Below are 22,511 nucleotides of genomic sequence, written 5' to 3'. Positions count from 1 at the left end.
GCGTTTCTTGAAAGAGACAGAGTGTATGCAAGACTATAAACTTAGCCCAATCTGGGTACTCAAGTTTGGAAGAAAGCCCTGCTATGTTCCAAGACAGCAATTTGACCGGGGTGGCAGACCGATTGTCAATGATTAGTGGCCTGTCCCGACCATCAGGAGACACTATATGTGGATGGATAGTAGTATGTGCACAGGTGTCTAAGGCCCTTGTCCTGATTTTATGCTCCAGTTGTATCGAGGTGGTAGACATATGTATCCAACAATTACTCGGGCTTAACTCGCTGTACGACAGTGCCTCCAAGGGCTTGTTGTCCGTTAGAGGACTACTTGACTCCACCCCATGTTTTCAAGTTCAACTGCAGTGGTCCGTAGCCCAGCTAAGGGTGATCCCTGGGTGCTGCACCCTAGGGCTGTGGAATTCTTGTGCATCTTCCTCACCACAACTACGTTACCCTCAAGTTCCGCCCTTCCCAGCTTCTAGACGCATGATTGGACACCCTCCACTCCCTTGCCATGCTACGGCAGTGCGATCTATTGTGGGGCAGCCCCTATTAACTGTGAGTCAGTCAACCTCTGCCAGAACAACAAAGCGATTCGAAATGGGGACCCTTAATGCACCCAATCTACCTGTGTGATCATTGGAAACTATCAACCTCACTAGAGGTAGCTGGGTGTGACTCTTGCAAGTATTACGGTAGGCCCCAGGGCAAAACAAGGTTTGTAGAAGTACCCATGAGGCAACAGCTCTGTGCCGGAGTCGCCTCTATGCGTATTGGAATAAACAGACAACAAGCTGTGCACTACATGTAGTGACCTAAAATTAATGACAATACAGTCCGCCAGGGCGATCCACCGGCCCAGGCCCCAGCCATCCCATCCTTCAGGTTAAAAGAATGTTATTGGCCAGAAAAAGGGGAGAATTCCTATGCCGGACCAGCCAAATCAAGCGTTTATTGATAAGCTCTTCGTGTCCCTCCCTCTGGTCCACATGCAGTCGTGGAACACCTGATAAAATTGCCACATATGGACAGCAGGGCGGAGGGCGGTCTATCATGGGGTGGCTCTTGTAGGGATCCTGACCAATTGGCAGGGAGAAAGACTTTCCTGCCACATTAGCTTTATGGCTCATTGTAACCCATGCATCCTGCATGCTATTATTGGAACTTGGTAAACAGGTAGCTCTTAACTGAGTGATATGGTTATCAGAGGCTTCTGAGTGCTGGCAATCCAGGATCACACCATGCGTGGCAACGGTTCCCCCTACAGCAGGTGTAACAGGCTGGTTGGAAGCGTTGCCATGGCCACCCTTAGAAGCTGTACAAGAAATTTGGGGTGCTTGGCTCTACATTTGCCTTATGTTCTAAAGTCTCTGCAAGCTGTAGGCATGCAGGAAGTGCTTTTCAGCACGTGGCTGGCCCCGCTCCCTTCCAGCTGCACTGTGTACCCGAGCCTCCTGGTGCGTTTCATGATGGGGATGGATTCTACTTGGGAGAGTAGAGGTCCTGGAGGTCAAGTGGGCCCTCACTTTACACCTAGACGTCCTGTGGCAATCCAGTGAGCGCTTTTCAGCGCGTGGCTGGCCCGTGACCTTACAGCTGCACTCTGCACCCACACCTCCTGCCCTGTTTCGTGACGGGGATGGAGTCGCCTTGGGTGAGTAGAGGTCCTGGAGGTCAAGTGGCCCCTCACTTCACACTTATCAGTCCTGTGCTGCGGCGATCCAGGGTGCGCTTTTCAGCGTGTGGCTGGCCCGCCACCTTACAGCTGCACTCTGCACCCGAACCTCCTGCCCTGTTTCGTGATGGGGATGAGTCCCCTTGGGTGAGTAGAGGTCCTGGAGGTCAAGTGGCCCCTCACTTTACACCTGCTAGAAGTCCCAGTAACAGATATCTGTGTGGGGGTGGGGAGAAGCGATGGATCAGATTTACGCTTCTCATTCCAAACTGAAGTACATTGGGAAATGCATTGGACACGAGGGTGGTTAGATTTACTATACCCACTTCAAACTATGCAACACTGGGAAAAGCGTTGGACTCTGAGGGGATCCGATTTAATATTCCTACTCCCAACTAAGGAAAAGAGTGGAAAGTGTTGCACACTGGCATGGTAAAAAAAAACATTCCCTCTCCAAATAAAGCAACAATGAGGAAAGCGTTGGAACCTGCGGGGTCAGATTTACTATTCGCAGTTCAAAGTAAACACCACTGGGGAAAGCGTTGGACTGTGGAAGAGTCAGATTTAATATTCCCACTCCAACTACGTAACATTGAGAACTGCATTGGACTCCGAGGGTGAGGGGATGGTCACTGCAAATTCAGCAACACTGGGGAAAGTGTTGGACGCTGGGGGTCACATTTATTATTACCACTACAAATGAAACAAAAATGGGAACTCACTGGACTCTAGAGGAGGCCGATTTACTATTCCATTTGCAAACTAAGCAACTCTGGGGGACGCATTGGACTCTGGGTTGCCAGGTTTGCCATTTCCACTCCAAACTCAGCAACATAGGAGAAAACACTTGCCTCTCGGGTGTGAGATTTACTAGTTCCACTCTAAACTAAGCAACATTCGGGGAAAAGCGTTGGCCTTGGGGAATGCAAAGAATAGCCACAAATCACAAGTATTTTAATTCTGGGCAGTAACTCTTACAGACTCACATTTCCTGATTCTGCATTAAAACCCTGGATAGCCTGGTGACTATCAGAAGTCTGTGCTCCATAAAAGTTGGGCCAGTGTTGTTTGTTTCACCATCAAAGCATTCAAGTCATGGGCAGCCTAAAGACGTCTCATCACCTGGTTGACCTCTTCAAACCTGCCAGCTTGGAAGTGGTGTTCTGCATGATGACCCAATAGGCTTTCAACCCTAAAAGAGAGGATGTTCCCCTGCTTAGTGTCATCCTCTGTGATGTGAAGGAGACATTTCTCCACTGGGAAAATTCCAAGGGGTGAATTGAACCTCACTGGTGGAGGTAGTACAATGGAACAGAATGTTTTCAAGCTCTTCACTGCCCTTCGTCAAGCCATAAGGATTTCGATATTAGATTTTTTATTGTATTATGTCTTGATGTATTACAGAGCCTAAAAACACTACCTTACATGACCAGAAAAACTCATCTCAAGGTCTGCTCTTTGGTTCTGTTACATATCTTTATATAGCACTGAATTACACAAAAGGCAGCTTCTGAGCACTTGAAACGCAACAACCGCATTTACAACAAGGGTTAACTGTGACTGAGAAAAAAATATACTTTACCAGTCCTTGACTGTAACTTCAAATTCTACATTCTTGTTCTGCGAAAAAAGCATGTAAGTATTAAGACAACCGTAAAAATAGATATTTATTACATAGGTCATCAACATACTACACAAATATACTGGTTTATATACATTCAACTATTATGCGGGTCTGCAAAATATTGACATTTTGTTAACATTATTTGCCAGATACTGTTGGACTGACACAGACAAAGAAAAATCTGAAAACACATTCGGCAGTTTACGTATGGGTGCAGATTTCTGAATTTTTAGGAATTCCCACCAGCTTTAATTAGTTATTCTTACAGCACAGCCTATGTGTGGATCAACAGTGTAAAGCAGCTTCCACAAGGTAGCCCCGACACACAGGACTTAGGCTCTCAATAAGAGGTGCCCATAGCAGTATCCTCTGGCATTACCAATGGTCGGGTGTTTCCAGAGCTAGCGCGTGAGGAAACACCAGACCCGGTTTTACTGGGTACAGATGCACACCCAATAAAATCTCAGACAAAGAGATGCAGTGCCTGTGGTGATAGTTGAAGTTCTTCCCCTGCCTTCCACTTCCAGCACCATGGAAGAGCAGACAACGCCGCCCCAGCGAGGTCAAGCCTCCCGCTGCCCTCCCCACCCACCACCCGCCATCACACTTGATCAAATAATGCCTACCCAGAACAGTTGGTAAATAATATCGAAACAGTCACTTCTCTTCTGGAAAACGTGGAATTTTGCATAGTACTTCCTAGTCTATGTGGTTAGTCCCCATTTCAGTGACTAACACTTGTAATGACACACTTAAATGCTGGGTACCGTCAAATTCTGGACAGTGGAACCCCCGCAGCAAGATCTGGCCACTTCACAATGAGGGCCCTGCAGCTCTACAAGACTCTGTTCCTGCATTCCATGTTTGCATTATGTTCTTCAAGGTTAGCTATGCTTTGTAAATATATCTCATGGTTAGTATCCCTCACTCAGGTGTGCACCTATTCATCCATCACAGAATCTTAATACATTCCAGGGATTGTTCCACATGTCCTTCCGCATCCCACATCTCCATCCACCTTAAACAAAGAGTTATTGGAACCGCTTCTCCTTTTTTCTCCAGCGGTCCATGTTATCAATGACCAACAATTAACCTGGCAATTTGTCGTTGTCTTATCTCTCGTCATCCAGCCAATCCATGCTTACAGCCTCCATAACCGGCCATGCCTCCCACCCACATATGGCCCATGTAGCTCTATGTTGTTTGCCCCCTTCAGCAAGAAGGAGCGTATGCACTACATCACTCTATACTATCAACATTCGACATTCTACCATCTTCCACTTAGTTGGCACTGCCAACAATGCCAAATTCTGTACAGATTCTGAGTAGGAAAGTACTGCCTTTCTAACAAACTTATGTTTTCAAGTTTTAGACACTGTTCCACAGTTTTTGCATATTCGGAACAAATGTTTGACAGCAATATATTCGCCATCGAGTCTATTGTTATTTGGATGAAGGTGGTAACAAAACTTCACCGTCCCCGCCCGCTCTTCCTTTTTGGTCTCTTTGGAGTGCCAGAGATGGCATTCGTCCACTCAGCTGAGACTCTCCTGGCTCCACCGTTGGGTACGCCAAGGGTGAGGAGTAACTCCACCATGATTGGTGATGGTTAACCGTGTGATCTCGAGAAGCTGCCCACGTCTGCCGTTACCTCGGTGAAAGGCACTGCACATGGGTGCTGCAGATGCGGACAACCAAACAGAAACATATGTACATAAAGAGGTGATGGACAGCGCAACCCTTGATTTATTCAACAGCAGCAGATTTTACATCCATTACCGTGACAGATTTTGCAACTACAACTCCACGGTGGATGAAAAATCTGCATGCATTACTCTAAACTGGCTGTTATTTTTGTCCACCGACTCTTTAACGTCAACATGTTGTGGCCTTGGTGTCTTCCTCTGTGGTTCTCTTGCACAAATGGCTGCTATTAAGTTTGTAAATACTTTATTACCAATTGTGATTGTGGATATAATGCCATCAGTCACTTGCTCCTAATTAGGTTTGGCTAATGGTAGGCACCTACAGTGTCAAATCACAGAAATGCTGTCATCAGTGCTTAGTGGGAAGTCCTTTGTAGCATTTGTAGGTTACTGTAGATTAGCAATGTATTGCACTAAAGGCGGGCTGCTGAACCTGACAATGACACTGGGACACAGTGAACTGATGGGTGGATGCCACTGCTCTTACAGTTAGAAGAGATAGTAAATGATACTCTTTATTTTGCTGAAAGACAATGGGTGGAGACTCAGCCACCATTTTGGGCTGAGGTAGTATGGGCAACAATTTTGTGAATATTCTAGTAAAGATTATTATGTTGGAACATAATTTGAAACGAAAATTACCTTTTGAAAGTGAGAGAGTCAGAAATCGGCTGTGAGACCAGGCAACTGTGTGAGAGAAAAATGGTGGGGGCTTAATTCGTTGTGATGTAGATCTGTTACCAATCGTCTGTCATTTGCTGTGCAAGACTGATATTTTAAATCAACATGTCACCATTGCTGTGACAACACTTTCCATTATCAGAGACTGAGCATACAGATGTCAAATCGCACATCTGCCACTCTTCACCTAACGTAAGTCACTTTCTTTCTGCTGCAGCTCGTAGGATTTAGCCTCACAGTGGGTGTTGACATGTCCTTTCTAAAGCAACACCTCAACAGGCATTTAGTGTCCGGGTGTCTCAAACGTCAGCCATACACCAGGCAGTGTAAAGAAAGCTTCAGAGAAACTAGCACAGGCACAGTACTTGGACCATGTGGAAGATTAAGAGAAAACAGTACATTGAGCGCCCCCTAGCAGCACTTTTGCGCCGCAGGAGCGTCACTTTTTTGATGCTCTGGTGGCGCAATGTGCCACAGCATATTTACAAGGCCAAGCAAAGCCACTTTACGTGGCTTTCCATGGCCTTGTAAATATGTGCCCCTTTCACGCAGAATATTGCGTGAAAGGGGCATTTCATGGGTGTTTGTGGCAGTGTTCCCACGCAATACCAATGGAATCGGAATCATTCCCAGATTTGCGAGGAATCGTAAACCTGGGAATGCGTCAGATTCTAACGCCATTCTAACAATGACGTAGGGAGGCGCAACGAGGAGAAATATCCTTATTTCTCCTCGGTTTTTGCTCTCACAGAAAGAGGAAAACCTCCTCTTGTGATTGTTTTTGTGCAGGAAGGTGTCCCTTCCTGCATAAAAACAATCACCCCTATCGCCCATTGTGCGCCAGCGCAGCGGAAAAGGACAGGAATGCGCTGTATCTTATAGATACAGTGCATTCCACCCCTTTTCTTTTGACGCAGGGCAGCGCAGCAAGATTCCTTGCAGCACTGCCTTGCTCCAAAACCTCGTAAATGACGCCCCTATGTTTCATTTAAGCCCCCTGCAACCTCACATGAGTGACACTGGTGATAATCACCTGGTTCACAAAGTACACGAGAAGAATTTTGGCAGTTATTAAATTCTTAACTTTTTTTAGCAAAGAATCGCATGGAGTAGATGCCTGGGCATGGGGAGTATCTCTTGATCTGAAAGGATACAGCGGTGGTCAAAAATAATATTGCTAAACATCTCACTTCATTGCAGACACTGTTTTCCTACAGGGTGGCAATTACTGTCACTCTTGAAGAGGGTGGTAATTTGCGAGTGTTTTTCGACCGCAATTGTGGTTGCAAAACATTCGTACATGGGTTAGAGAGTTGATATTTGGAAGGGAATGCCCCTTCCAAATAGCGAGTCGCTAAACACTTTTTTGCGAGTCGCAATTCATTTGCGACTCGCAAAATTGTGTTAGTACATGGCCATTCCAATTTTAGCATGCGCAAACGTGTCGCTAACACGTTTGCGCATGCTAAAATTGGTCGTATATTGGTCGTACATCTGGCCCTAAATGTAATAAAGGTCGTAAAGCTATCAGAGTTTTTGCACGCTGACTGCTTTGCAACCTGGGGAGAGAATGAGTCCTAACGGCTAGGGCGGTCGACCTCAGAGCTGGGGAACCGGGTTCGAGTCTTGCAGGGACGCTCACCATTCTGTGACTCTGGGCAAATCACTGAATCTCCCCGTGACTAACAAAAAGTGAACGTGTCCATCTGTAACGTAACTGGTGCTCGTGTAAAGCGCTCTGATACCTTTGGGTCTAGTTTGCGCTATATAAAACGCCACAAAAAAAAAAACCTGACCTTCATTTTGTGCTGTGAAGGACATTTGATTCCATCACAGTGCAAAAGGATCCTTTGTTAGGTCTTACAGATGTCTGTCTAGTAATATTAATGAGGCTGGATTCTGTGTGTGTATCTCATCGAAAGGGCAAGGAATGCAAGGATGGAGGCCTGTGAGGGACAGCAGACCTGCATCACTTGAGTTCACAACTGCAAGATGTCATGCCTATTTTATGTGTCCAGCCCGAATGGTATTGATGGGGGCAAGCGGCAGTGCTCAGGCAGCTGTCTGCTCCCCTATGCCGACTGCCCACATAACAAAGTGACAGCTTCCACTTAGTGAATGGATACCATCTCCTTTAAGGTGTCAGCATCCAATCAGTATTTTGCAACTATAATTATAATCAAAAGCTCTTGCTACATGGCTTTTGGATTTTGAAGGGAGGGCCCTTCTTTCACACCTCCTCCTCACTTTCAAGTCACAAATTACACATTAAGGGCCAGAAGTACGACCAAGGAATTCGCGACTCGCAAATTGCGTCGCCATAGCGACTCGCAATTTGCGAGTCGGAAATTGGTATGCACTACAGTGTCTGCGACACAGATTGCGATTCCCAATGGGGTTGCAAATTGCATGCCTCATGCATATTCATAAGGCACTTGCAATTTGTGACCCCATTGAGAATGGCTGGCCCTTCCAGGTATGGTTGCCTGCTGGGCTCAGCAGACCTCCATGTCTGGGACTGCTTTTAAATAAAGCTGTTTTTTTTTAATGCAGCCCGTTTTCCTTAAAGGAAAATGGGATCCATTTAAAAAAAGAAAAATGAAACATTTTTGTTTAATGTTTTAAGGGCAGTTTGTGGTCCCTGGGACCCCTGCCTGCCCTTAAAAAATATTTTTAGAGCCAGTCATAAAGGGGAAGGGTCTTCTGTGAAGGGTGGTAAACTGCAATTGCGGTCGCAAAACAGTCATACATGGTATTTGGGGTCGATATTTGGAAAGGGAACGCCGCTTCCTAATAGCGAGTCGCAAATCCTATTTAGCAAGTCGCAAATAAATTGCGACTCGCTAAATAGGGTTTGTACATGGCCCTGTAGGTTTTTGCATGCGCAAACGTGTCGCAACCCATTTGCGCATGCAAAAATGGGTCGTACATCTGGCCCTAAAAGTAGGAAATAGTTTTCTGATCACAATGTTAGAGGTGAAAATACTCGGGCCGATTTACAAAGGTTAACTTAGAGGTCTAAGTTTACCTTTGTGAATTAGGCCCTTAGACTTCAGGTCTAAAATCAGACGGCCAGTCTAAATTTTCCTTTGTGATTTGGGCCCTTAGACTTCAGGTCTAAAATGAAACGTCCAGTCTAAGTTTTCCTTTGTGAATTGGGCCCGTTGTGATACCTTGACAGAGTTTTACATAGTAATACAAAGAGCGGCTGTGTGCTGCAGATTCTGTGGACAGTGCATTTCTGTTTTCTTGTTTACGGTTTTATGAAACAAAATAACGTTTACAAACAAACAGATGATGTGGACACTGTATTCATATATTTAGTAATAATGTCTTGTTACACATAGAATGAACAAATATTCCTGATCATGTTTTTGGTGGTGCGGGAGTGGGGCGGCACGCCAAAGCCCTGCTCTCTCACCATCAAACTTGACTGTCAGATGCCCACCAGATTGCAAGCTTCCTCATTGTCTGGCGGGCGGTCCTTTGGCTTTCCCATGGCGGTGCCTTTGAAGCACATTCCTGCACGGCATGGAATACTTAGTCCATGCCATGCAGGAACTGGGTGTACATTCAGACGGGGGAGCACACCATGTGCCCCCTGCATCCATCCCCCTGGCCTGAGCTACCAGGGGGACCTGTAGGGCCCTCTTAGTTTCCTCACCGCAAGCAGTTTCATGGCGTGAACAGCTGGCAGTGAGCAAACTCGTAATATGCTTGGTGGGGCCGCAGCGACCCTGCCAAGCATATTGCGGCCTCACACTGTCATGCCACTGCCGGAGATCAGCGCTGCCAGTGGTTGCGGTGGTGCCATGAAGGATCAGCATCTGTAGTTGTAATACGGCGGTCACACCACTGGTGCGGCAATCCCGACCACCACCGCACCTACACCATGGGTTCAGCAGTCTGATGGACCGCCAAACTCGAAATCAGGTCCTTCGTTTCGGGTCCAACAAAGCGGACGTACTATATTCCCAAATGTAAAGACGAAAGATCGTCATCCTCCATTATTCACTTATGTCACCATGGAGTTTCCAAAGAGTTCAGGCCAACTGATCCTACTGCTGAGAGAGTAACACCCCATTTCCTGCATGCCATTACAGCACTATTGAGAGAATTTTAGAGGATTTGAAGTTTAATCGTATTTACATGTGGATAGCTAATATCTCTCCTTAAATGCATGAAGCCACATGGGGCAGAAATATGACAAGTTAGAGTCTAGCATAAATTTAAAAGCAAAAGACTAGTACAGAAAACAGGAGGAATACTGGCTCAATTTAGTTTAACTTAGCTTAGTTTAGGATGAGGTGGTTTATTTTAATTTTATTTTTAGAGAGTTCAGAACATGCCACACAAGTCAGACTTTTGTCTCAGTTAAACTTGAGTTTTGGTCTTAAGTTTAACTGAGACCAAAACTGAGGCAAACGTCTAACTTTGCTACTCGCAAATGCCCTTTGTGAATACCGAAATTTGTAAAGTTAGACTTTCGTCTCAGTTTACCTATGAGAATAGGGCCCAATATGTTTAAAAAGGGATACTAGTGTGCGACACTTTATTATACTAATACAATTATACATACACCTAAAAAGAAGCATATGCCTTAAAGTTAAAAAGAACTAACAAGTAAGCTGGGTGTTTTCTAGGCATTGTCTGGAGATTCAAAGCACTTATCTTTTTGAAAAATTGGCATTAGCATTAAAAGCAGCTCTTCTTTTTTATTGATGCATGTAAAAAGTTACATTGTTGAAGCCTGATTCTTAATACTTGTATAGTCCCTTAACTGGCAGCTCTATCTCAGACATGTGAGTTTTCTATCTATGATTACCTTAGGCTACAACTGACTATCCCTTGCATCACATCACAACAACTTTATTTAACAAACATGCTTCGATTCTACCGTTGGAGACTTGAAAAATATACAGCAGGGTCAGAAATGAATGACCAGTTTCTGCAAAAGATTGAATTTGACATGGTTATTACTCAGTAAATAAGAGCTATCAAAATGCCAAGGCCATGCAAAGCAGCTGAGCGGAAAAAGTAAAAGCCAAACCTCAAGACATCTAGCAACATCTAGAAAAAGATAAAGAGAGTGAGTACTCAAGTTCCTATACCAGGGCTTGTTAATATTGAATTTGTTGAAAGGTTCTAACAAAGGTGTATAAATGTAAGAAATCAAATAGGTGAATTTAGACATTTTCTATGCAAAAGTGTGAGTTACACACACGTGCACTGATCTATCCTTTGGATGTTAAAGTTTATAACCAGTAATCCTCAATGGTATAGATCATCAGTAAAGGAAGGAGACTTAAAATGGGGGAAAAGTTCTGCATTCACTAGGAGAATTTATCACTATTAACTAATTTACTGGTATTTTTTGACCAATATAAGAACACAGTATTTCACCCATGTGAAATTTTGAGCTTGCTATTATGCTTATGTTACTTATAAGCTATTGCGGCTCAAAAAATATAAAATGTATACCTTGGTTATTGAGGGAGGAAGTTGGCAGGAGAAGCCGCAGCATTTTGTTGGTACCTGGTTGTTAAATTTTGAATAATCAAATTACCTTAGGGTATTTTTTTATTAAGATTTTAAATCTTTACAAAACAATTCCAGCCTACTCCTAGCAAACAGCACATTTTCAATATTTAGAGCAATTGTTCAAGACCTAATCTAGGAGCATTATTTTGATCAAGTCAGGCGATAGATATTAAATAATATGCAATAGGAAAAGAAAAAGACTAAGGGTCTGATTACAAGTTTGGTGGTTGGTGGGGCAGCCAAACTCGCGGTTGATGTGCGGTGGCAGTGTGGGAGCGGGGAGATGGCGTGCCGCCCCGCTCTCACACAGCCTAACACATAATCAGGCCAACAGCCTTCCAAGAAAAGCATGCATTTGAAAAGAATCCTCAGTGAAGCTGAAGCAATAAAATTGTGTACCAAAAGTGTTTAGTTTCAACATAAAATATGATTATAAGAAACGTTTTACTCATTTGATATTTTCACACCAGAAGACATCTTCTACTCTGATGGAATGTGTATTTCAATGTTCTTTCTAATATTAACTTTGTCTAAAAGAAATATCAAAATGATTCAATTAATTTATTTTTCTTTGGCCAAAGAAAATGTGAGAAATGGGTATCGGAACAAAAATAAACAAACAGAAAATAGAACATCTAAGTGTGTCAGTTGATAAGGAGAAAGAATAGTCGAAATGCATGATGATAGTGGATAGAAGATCTAACGGCCACATAATATAATAAATATATTATGCTTTGTTTTAATTAATGACTAACTGTAGCCAGCACAATGCAATGCAGAATGACTAAGAAAATAAAGCTGACAAGAGCTTCAATTTCATATTTGTTAGATCTGTTATTCCTATTTCCCTTGAATGCATACAAAAAAGTGGTGGATAGAATATTTGAATTAATCTCAGCTATCTGTAACTACTTAGGGGAGGGGCGCATCCCGGACCAGTCCTTGAATGTATGTGCCATTTATATGATGCAGCTGAAACACAATTTACCATCAAGTGAGTCAATATCCTGCCTTCAACTGCATGCCCAGAATTTAAAAGACCATTCTAAGCAGAAGATGTTGAAATTGTAGCCCATGATTTGTAAGAGGCAATGTGAAGACCTTCTTCTTTTAAACAGGGGCACTGCTCTTTCATGGAATTGTATTGCTTGGGAAAGGAGGCTTATCCTTTAATCAGCATAATTGTTTAGCTAATGGAAAATGTTTTTTTGCAATGATCATGACCTTTTGTCAACACTTTGGGCTCGATTTAGATTTTGGCAAATGGGATATTCCGTCACAAAGGTGGAGGATATCCAATCCGATATATTACAAGGGCCATAGGATATAATGCACTAGTAATACAGGGACTGGATATCGGTCATGTTTATGTCAGAGTATCCCGTCAGCCTAAATCTAACTCAGGCCCTTTATCCAAAAACTGTTAATGTAATGTTTGCTATATACATCCAACCCCATGCTGGCCCACAAGAAATATACTTTCTTATATGTATTAAAGAAAGTTAAATCAAGTTCAAGTTCAAGAAAGCTTTATTCGATTGTAAGCAAACAATCATAAAAGCACAATAGCAGCATTTCATACATATTAAAAATACATATAGTATACATTTAAACGACTTAATAAAACATTATTAAACTTTACAAGCTTTCCTGAAATTCATGAAAAAAAGGAGGTTTAAAATAAAGACAGTTGGGGGGAGGAGCCTAGCACGCATCCAAGATGGTCGCGTGAGCACAGGGCTCCCCGGACCCTCGCTGCTCCTCGGAACTTATCCTGACTTTATCCTGACTTGGTTGACGGATTCTGGAAGATGAACGTTGGCTGCACCCTAAACTCTTTTCAGAAACCAAATCGGACCTGGGAGACCTGATCTATGGTGGTTTGAACTTTTGAGGCCCAACTGATGGCTGTGCCGGTGCGAAGGTGAACTGTGGAGCCGGGGCATAGTTGAACAACAACGGCATCGGGGCTGTGCCAGCGGCCGTCCCATCACTTTCGGTTTCACTTCTGGATCTCCGAGTGGCTGGACAGTGGAGTTGCTTTGTGCGGCTGGGTTTTCACTCGGCCTTCGCTTGGTGCCTTTGCCTCCGCCTGATACCAGTGTGCCCATTGACTTTGATCCTCTCGCCCCTTCGCCGCTTGCTCGGTGGTCCCCTTTGGCGAGTGTGGTTCAACATGGGTGGCAGGGGGCATCCCAAGAGGCGTAAGACCAAGACATCCCTGCGTGGGGGACCGGTCCAGACTAACAACATGGACCGCTACACCCAAGGTAGAGGGTCCCCTGGGGCGGCCAGTGTTCTCCCGGATGACGCTGGTGGTGTTCCGTCCGTCCCTCCGGATTTGTCATTGCAGGACATCATGGGCGCCATTAATGGCATCAAGGAGACTATCGCTAAGCAGTACGAGGCCTTGGCCCATAAAATCGACACGGTGGCCATTGATGTTTCGCTAATTCGGGCGGATCTCTCTAAGACCAATGAGAGGGTTCAATCGCTGGATTTGCGGACGTCCACCCTTGGCACGGATGTGTCGGACCTGCAGACTGCTCTTGGCGACCTCAAGTCGGCCAACGACCTGATGGCCCGGCGGCTGGAGGACTTCGAGGGATGGGCTCGAAGCAATAACATCCGCGTCATAGGTGTTCCAGAGACCTCCGACAATCGCCCGGTTGATCTTATGGTTGAGGATCTCATCCTCAACCAGCTTGCCCCCACGGGCCTGAGTAAGTTCTTTGCCGTGGAGCGGGCCCATCGAGTCCCAGGCAGTCGGCCGCGACCGGGGGCTCCCCCGAGGCCTATTGTTGCAAAACTTTTTCACTACAGAGACCGAGATGCGATTCTGCAGGCCTCACGAGTACATGGCCCGGTCCGATATGAGAACTCATCCGTTATCTTTTTCCCGGACTTCACCCAACTTGTCCAGAAGCAGCGGATGGGCTTCCAGGGGGTGAAGCGTCGTCTCCGGGACCTGGGTCTTAAGTACTCTATGCTTTTTCCTGCTAGGCTCCGAGTGGAATACGAAGACCGGACTACCTTTTTTGACTGTCCTGCGACTGTGAGTGACTGGCTGGATTCTCTGCCGGACCGGGGTGACCGGCCTGGGCCTTCTGGTGGTGCCGAGGGTGGCGGGCCTCTTTCCGAGTGACTTTTGGTCCTTGACTTTGACATTTTGTTTTGTTCGGCTGGGTTCTACTTCTTTTGTACATTTTGCTTAATTATGATCGGTGTTGGGGGCGGGCAGGGACGGGTCCCTTTCCTCCTCCGGGGTCTTTTCGTAGAATGGGGTTTCTAGGGCGACAGGCACACTGCAAGTTGGGGTGGTTTTTTGGACCGCAGGGGTGCAGGGTGGGGGGAGTTGAATTAGGGGGGGGGGTGGGTGGGAGGGGTTGTTTGGATTTGTGTTTTTTGTTTTCAAGGCGAGGTATTGGCTCTGTTTCAGTTTCAGGTGTCGCGCTATTTGTTGGGGGACCCTTGACCTACTGGAGGGGATGGGGGGGGACGGGTTGAGATTGATGTCTTGGAACGTCAATGGATTGGGGGATCGTATCAAACGGGGTGTTGTGCTGCAATATTTGCGTCGTTTGACTCCCGATGTGGTATTCTTACAGGAGACGCATTTGATTGGTAATGTTTGTCATGCCATGAACAGGGGGGGCTACCGACTCGTGGCCCATTCCGGTTTCACCACCGGCTCTAGAGGGGTGGGCATTCTCCTACGATCTTCACTTCCACTAGAGATCACCAGGGTTGTCCTAGACGATAGAGGGCGCTATGCGGCCCTGACTGGGAGGTGGGAGGGACAGTCCCTTTCCTTGGTTTCGGTTTATGTTCCCCCGGGCCTCCAGAACTCCACTTTCTCAGACTTGGGTCGTATGCTGCTTGAGCTTCCTGACAGTCTTTTGCTTATGGGTGGGGATTTTAATTCGGTTGTTTCGGGAGATCTGGATCGCCACCTGCCCAGGGCCCTCCCTGCTGCCCAGGCGTGGCTCGGCGGGCTCTTGGATACCCTCGGTCTGGTGGATTGTTGGAGGTTAATGCATCCGACACAGTGTCAGTACACATTTCTCTCTGGGGCCCATGGGAGTCTCTCCAGATTGGATTATTTTCTTATGCCCGCGGCCCAGACTGCCCGGATTCGAGAGGTTAAGCACCTGGCCCGGGGTATCTCTGATCATTCCCCACTGTGGTTGCTTTTTGACACCGGGACGCGGTCCGCTGGGCGGATCGCCCCTATTAACCCTTGGTACTTGCGTGACCCCAAGATTCGTGATAGCCTTGTTAAGTCGATTGATCAGTATTTTCTCGAGAATGAGGGGTCGGTGCTGTCCTCAGTGTCCCTGTGGGAAGCCTTCAAAGCAGTGCTCCGAGGGCACGCCCTATCCCAGATAGTGGAGGCTAAGAGGGTTAAGAATGAGGCGGTGGTGAAGCTGGAGACTGAAATATCGGGGCTGGAGGCAGCTCTGGAGACGGGTGTCACTCAGGATGGGCTTCACGCCCTCAGCCTGAAGCAGTTTGAATATAAGTCTCTTGTCACTGACGCTGCCAAGACCATGTATAGGGAGCAGCAGGGTAGGTTGTATGATGCCGGGGACAAGGCGGGTAAACTGATTGCTTGGTTGGATAAGAAGGAGAGAGTGAATCGTGTGGTCCCAGAGCTTCGGGTTTCGGATGGAGTGTGTGTGACTGACCCTGGTGAGATTGTGGAGTGTTTTGCGGACCACCTGCGGGCGGTGTACTCCCCGGTGTCTGATAGAGATGAGGCTGACTCTCGTCTCTTGCTGCGGGATATTGCCTTGCCCGGCTTATCCGTCGAGGACCGTGAGCAGATGGAGGCCTCCCTGTCTCTCGATGAGATTGCTACCGCGATTCGTTCCCTTCGCTCGGGCAAGGCTATGGGCCCCAACGGACTGCCGATTGAACTGTATAAACTACGCCCGGATAAAATCGCGCCCTTCCTCCGTCGTATGTTTCTGGAGTCGCTCGAGCGGGGTTCCCTTCCCGACGACCAGCGTCTGGCGACCATAGTTGTGATTCCCAAGGACGGTAAGCCACGAGACCGCTGTGCCTCATATAGGCCTATTTCCCTCCTAAATGCCGAACCGAAAATCCTTGCCAAGGTCCTCGCTAATCGCTTGCTGAGAGTTATATGTGATTTGATACATCCGGATCAATGCGGCTTTATCCCGCATCGTAATACCGCGCTCAACCTGCGGCGTCTCCATGGCGTCCTCGCTAGGGCGGAGTACTTCTCTGAATCGGCCATATTGGTTTCCTTAGACGCCACGATGGCCTTTGATACCATCGAGTGGCCATTCCTTTGGGCCGTCTTGGCGAAGTTTGGCTTTGGGGAGGGATTTATTAGTTGGGTTAAGCTCCTCTATGCTGGACCAATGGCTCAGGTTGTTGTCAATGGGTGGGTTTCTCGGCCCTTCGCTCTCGGGAGGGGTACTAGGCAGGGGTGCCCGTTGTCCCCTCTGCTCTTTGCTCTCGCCTTGGAACCGCTCGCTGCCTGGCTCCGCTGGGAGCCCTCGATCAGAGGGATCCGGTGGGCCCCGGGCTTCGAGGATCGGGTCTCGTTGTACGCGGATGACATTCTCTTGTACCTCACCTCGCCGCGGAAGTCGCTCAATGTGCTTTTTGATGTTCTTACTTCCTTCGGGAGAAATTCGGGTTTGATAATTAACTGGTCCAAATCTTGCGTGTATCCTATCTCCGGTGGCCTTCCTCTCTTGCCGCCTCGGCTTCCGATCCAAACATCTCAATCCGGCTTTAAATACTTGGGGGTGTACGTTTCGTTGGATCCGGCAGTCCGCTACGAGCAGAATCTCCTGTCTCCCCTCCGGCATTTGAGGGTGGATACGGCTCGGTGGTGTAAGCTGCCCTTGTCTCCACTTGGTCGCGCAGCACTGTTTAAAATGATGTCCCTTCCCAGATTTCTTTACGCACTCCAGAACTCCTTCGATATCATTCCGGCGGCCTACTTTAGGGAAGTGGAGAGTTTGCAGAGGAGACTGGTTTGGGACGGTCGTGCGCGTATCGCTTTGGCAAAGCTGACTCTTCCCTGGTATGACGGGGGCATCGCGCTTCCTGACATTAGAAGGTACTATTGGGCCTCCCAGCTGGCTGCCATTAACCATGCTACGTACGCTCCTGGTTCGAACCCGGCATATGAGATGGATAAATTCCTGCTTCCCGGCGGTAACTATAACAGAGCGCTTTACTCTCGGTCTGCCGGTAGGACCCTCACGGGCCCTACTAGGATTGCGGTACGTGTGTGGAAGGCGGCGAATGTAGCTGTGGGCTGGAGTGAGCGTTTAACGTGTGCTACTCCTTTATTCGCCTCAGAGCGCTTGGGAAGCCTCTGGACAACGAAAGGCTTTGAGCACTGGGATACGATCGGCATTAGCAGAGTGGGAGACCTATGGGTTAAAGGCACGGTTAAATTATTCGCGGCGCTTCAGAGCGAGTACGAGCTTAGTGAAAGGGAGTTCTTCCGCTATGCCCAGGTTCGGCACGCCCTGCTCTCGGTCTTTGGGGAGGGGACCACGGTCCCTGTCTCTTCGCCTCTCGAGGACCGTATACTCGATGGACACGTCCCCGACAGTACTATCTCCCTGATTTATAAAAAACTAATGAATAATCGGGCAGATCTCTTGGTGCGTCTTCGGGAGGCGTGGACGGGTGATGGGGTTGAGTTGGACGACGAGGACTGGCAGTCTGCGCTGTCATCCCCTAAGGAGGTTGCTATCCCGGCCCGTCTCCGTCTGGTCCAGCTTAAGATTCTCCATCGTGTCTATGTGACGGGTCCCCGTTTGGTCTCGATGGGGTTTTCTGATGACGGGCTCTGTAAGCGTGGCTGCGGGCTCAGTGCCACCTTTCTCCACATCCTCTGGGAGTGCCGCGAGGTGGCGGAATATTGGCGCCAGGTACATGATGTTATGAAACGAGTCACTGGGGTCGCTCTGCTGCCGGAGGTGCGCCGATGTGTTCTGAATGTGTGGGAGCCCAATGACTATAATGCGGCCCAGGCTCGGTGGGCGGCCCTTGGGAACATGATCGCAAAGAGAGATATTGCGCAGCTTTGGGGTTCCCAACGGCCTCCCATCGTGTCCGTATGGAAGGAGAACATGGACTGGTGCATGTTCAGGGAGAAGTCGGTGTATGTGGCTCGTGGTAAACCGGGGGCGTGGGGTAGAATCTGGGGTCAGTGGAATGTGTATCGAGGGACTATCTGTTCTCCCCCCCTGGTGGATATGTCTGAGGTTGCCTTGTCCCCCTGATCCTTGAGGGTTCCTTGTTTAATTTGTTCATCTATGTATAGATTTGGTTTTCCCGTGGCCCCCCCCTCCCTCTCAGACCCCCCCTTTTTTCATTGACCACCCTAGGGTGGTCGGGTGTGGAGTTCCTCTACTGTGGTTAGACGCCCTTTCAATGTTTTTCGCCTTGCTTTTTGTTTTTCTTTACTTTTGTTGATATTTATGTAAAAAAGGGTATATCCTGACGTCCCTTATGTGCAGTCTGATCTCCTGTAATTTAGCGGAGCCCCTGTGGGCCAGTCAGTGTTTTTTGAACTGCTTGATCATTTCTGAATCCTAGCGGCCGGCCCCGGAGGTTGTAGGCCCGTGCTTGTACCCTTTTTATCTGCACAATAAAATTTAAATAAATAAATAAATAAATAAATAAATAAATAAAATAAAATAAAGACAGTTGTTTTCTTAAGTACAAGACTTGTTTCAAGTAAGTGACCATCCAGAAAACGATATGGACATTATCTAATTGTTGTAGTGCCAAAAGAGCGGGTCGACATTGGCGAAGCCCAAACCGTTTTAACACAGGGACAATACTCGTTCTTCTGGCGTCCGAGTAATGTTTGCAGAAAAAGATAACATGGATCGATGTCTGCTTGGAGCTATTATCGCAAGGGCACAACTGTAAAGTTCGGGACCAGTCGTTCGCTTTAATCAGGGTAACTAATCTGTAGAATATTCCCAAGCGGGTTAAAAGGAACCTGTCAAAATCACTTACAGCCAAGGGGAGGTTAGGTTGAATGTTAAAAGTGGATAAAATCAATTGATTATTCACTACTGTAGGTTTTATGATTTCATTTGACAGCCTAGCGGAGTCAAGTAGAGACAGGCCCATTAGTTTTAGTTCCTTCCTGGTTAACTCCTTTATGGTACTGGGGTTGGTAAAATACTCAGGGTGGTCAAGATCTTGGAAAAACTTTTGTACATAGCTTATCCAAGGGATTCTCAAAGCCCTATCCAATTTCAAAACTTCCAGAATGATATCTCTATTTAATTTTGTCTCGTCCTTTGACCAGAGTCTGTGCCATAATAGCACTGGCTCGAGTTTTATTAAATCTGAAACAAAGGAGAGCCCCAACTCGACATATGGTCGCGGAGGTACCGTTAGGGACAGATAAAATATATCTTAAAAAAGAGTTTTCTACTCTTTGAATCGGGAGCAGATCAACAGGTCCCCAAACCCCAGTCCCATAGATTGCAGCTGAGACGCACTTAGCTCTGTAAATTTTGATAAGCGCCTCCTGTGGTCTTTTTCCGAGCTTAAACGCAAAGGCTCTAAGGACGGACGTGGTGCGCAGTAGTGCCAATTTTTTGTCCGCCACCACCTGTGACCAGGAATCATTATGGGCAAAGAGAATGCCCAAATATGAAAATTTCTTAGTGACCCCTATCTTTTGCCCAAACACAAACATACTTTTAGGTTTTTTGATACTAGGGCGACAGCGCATAATGAAGGTCTTAGAGGAATTAATTCTTAGACCAATCTCATGCATAAATTTGGAGAAGCTATCCAGCACCCTCTGCAGTCCAATACTGGTGCGGGACATCAGTACCGCATCATCTGCATATAAAAGGGCTGGAATAGGTCGTCCTACCACTTGAGGAAAGTCATGATTATCTTTTGGGAGAGCCTCTCCCAGACCATTTCTGTACAAGTTAAAAAGAAACAGAGCAAGGACACAACCTTTCCTGACTCCGCTATTGATTGGAAAGGAAGCTGTACGTTCACCCTGCAGGCCGCAACGCACTCGTGCGTTAGCGTCGCTATAAAAACGTTTAAGAAAATAAATAATCTGTAAATCAACCCCCATCGTGTCTAAGATTGACCAAAGTTTATCGTGGATCACGCAATCAAATGCGGCTGTCAGGTCAACGAAAGCTAAAAGTAGATTCCCACCTTGGCCCTAGTATATTTTCCGACTAAAAGGGACAGGTTCAAGCCCTGCTCAATGGTACCTACACCGGCTCGAAAGCCGTATTGTAGGTCCGATAGGACGGAGTTTTCCTCCGCCCATGCTCGGAGGCGTTCTAATATTATTGTGCCTACTACTTTTGTTATAACATCTAATAATGAAATGGGCCTATAACATGTCGGGACCTGTCTGTCCCCTTTTTCCCCCTTTTTAAAAATGGGGACAATAGTTGATTCTACCCATGTGGGAGGGAAGTCTGCTTCGCAGCTGGCATTTAAAACTTGCATCAAGATAGGTCCCCATAGGGTAGTATTGGATTTAAACAAGTCAATAGGTGTCCCATCGGGCCCAGGTGCCTTACCACCCTTACTTACAGACAGGGCTCGCTCTACTTCAACCAAAGTGAACATAAGCGCAATTGCTTGGGCAGGGGAGTTCAAGTTACGAACATCCTGGTTAGGACAATTTGTCAAAATAGGGTTACCCATGCCCTGATAGACCTTGGTGAAGTGGTTAATCCATTGCTCCTCAGTTATAGCTATATCAAGTGATGGACTATGCTCTCTAGACAAGAAAGGGGCCCTAACCACTTTCCAGAAGGCCGCACTGTCATTAAGCATTGACGCAGTAACTCCTTCTTGATAGTGGCCTTCCTAGCCCTAAGTGCAAATTTATATGCGTCTCTGGCCGCCTTTACTTCAGTGCCCTTCCTTGGGATTTTATGTAATACCTTTTTCAGATAGGAAAGAGCTTGAGTGCATCTGGGATCAGACTAACCTTTATTGCTGCCCTTAAAATTACACCGTCTAGTTAAGGACTCTCTGTTGGCGTTCGTAATGGCCTGGAATTAAGCTAAGATTGCTTCTAGGGTGGCTGTGTCACTCAGGCACAGCTCTATCACTGGTTTAATTTTGCCCAGTACTGATCTGACCAGGGCATCTTGATCCACCATAGTCCAGCACAGTGTAAACCCATTGGTACTCTTTATGGCTAAGTTACTTAGCAGGTGGTTATTCTTTTCCGGTCTTGAGATAGTATTGGTCGGGAGTAAGAAGGCTAAGCAAAGAGGGAAGTGATCACTAAAGGGGTCATCAGACACATAGAAGGAATGAAGACTATGTGCGTGGCTATTGGAGACTAAGACATAATCATTGGTGGAGCAAAAGCCACTTCCGTTGAATGTGGGGTCATTTGGGCGGAGATTGGGCACATTTCATTAACAAATCCCAGGTCGAGGGTAAAGATGAGTTGTTCCCCCAAAACTGAGTGTCGGAAATGAGATATGCATGCCCCATCATCGTTTAACGCTTCACATAGTTTGTCCCCAGCATTCGTACATAAAGTACAATTAAAAACACCGTCCAGAATCAAAATTGAATCTTTACTACTACCTAATGTTTTAAACATTTTTAACAGGTTATAAATCACAGCTTTCACATTGTCAGAGGGATTATTGTTATATAAATTTATAACTACAAGTGAGTGCTTGGAATCTAGGTCCATTTTAAATAGCTGAAAGAACTCAGTATGTGCATACATTGTTATCTTTTTTAAATTAATAGTACACGATATATAAATGCAAAGACCACCCTGGGCCCTACCGCTCAAGCTGCTGACTGCTGGCGTATGATAGATCCTATAGCCGTTCAGATGGACAGGGTCCTTGCTCCAGGTCTCCTGGAGACAGAAGATCACAAACTGATTGATCAATTCTCCCCATAATGGATTGTTTAACTTGGAGGATATACCAGCAATATTCCAGGAGAGAACTTTACAAAGGTCAGAATTACTTCTCACTGGGGGTGTGGCCACATTTGTCCTAGTTGCTACCTCGCTAGTGTTATTAGGGGGTGGAGAAATAGCTGGGGGGTCAAAAGGATCATAAAAAGATCTAGTGTTCCCTGCTAGCTTTTGTTGAGCCTCTAGACTGTCACAGGACGTAGGTCTGCTAGATGACTGACCAATTAAGTCCTTGCTATGAGGGTTAAAAAGTAGACCCACACTACACTGGTCCACTGCAGGAGTTACATGAGCTTGAATTCCCATATCCAGTCAATCTATATCC

General features: G+C 46.5%; 1 protein-coding gene across 2 annotated transcripts in view; it reads right to left on the bottom strand.

The window, feature by feature from the left end:
* LOC146799516 (cytosolic phospholipase A2 epsilon-like) overlaps window positions 1-22,511 on the bottom strand; it is a 234,734-nt gene that overhangs the window by 46,688 nt on the left and 165,535 nt on the right. For both annotated transcript variants that reach the window (XM_085627082.1, XM_085627083.1), the window contains one exon: window positions 3,257-3,294. In XM_085627082.1, the coding sequence (XP_085483208.1) occupies window positions 3,257-3,294 (38 nt within the window). The remainder of the gene's footprint in view (window positions 1-3,256; window positions 3,295-22,511) is intronic.

This window comes from Triturus cristatus, chromosome 9 (assembly GCF_964204655.1).
Source record: "Triturus cristatus chromosome 9, aTriCri1.1, whole genome shotgun sequence".
Classification (NCBI taxonomy): Eukaryota; Metazoa; Chordata; class Amphibia; order Caudata; family Salamandridae; genus Triturus; species Triturus cristatus.
This window is presented reverse-complemented; position numbering and strand designations above follow the sequence as displayed.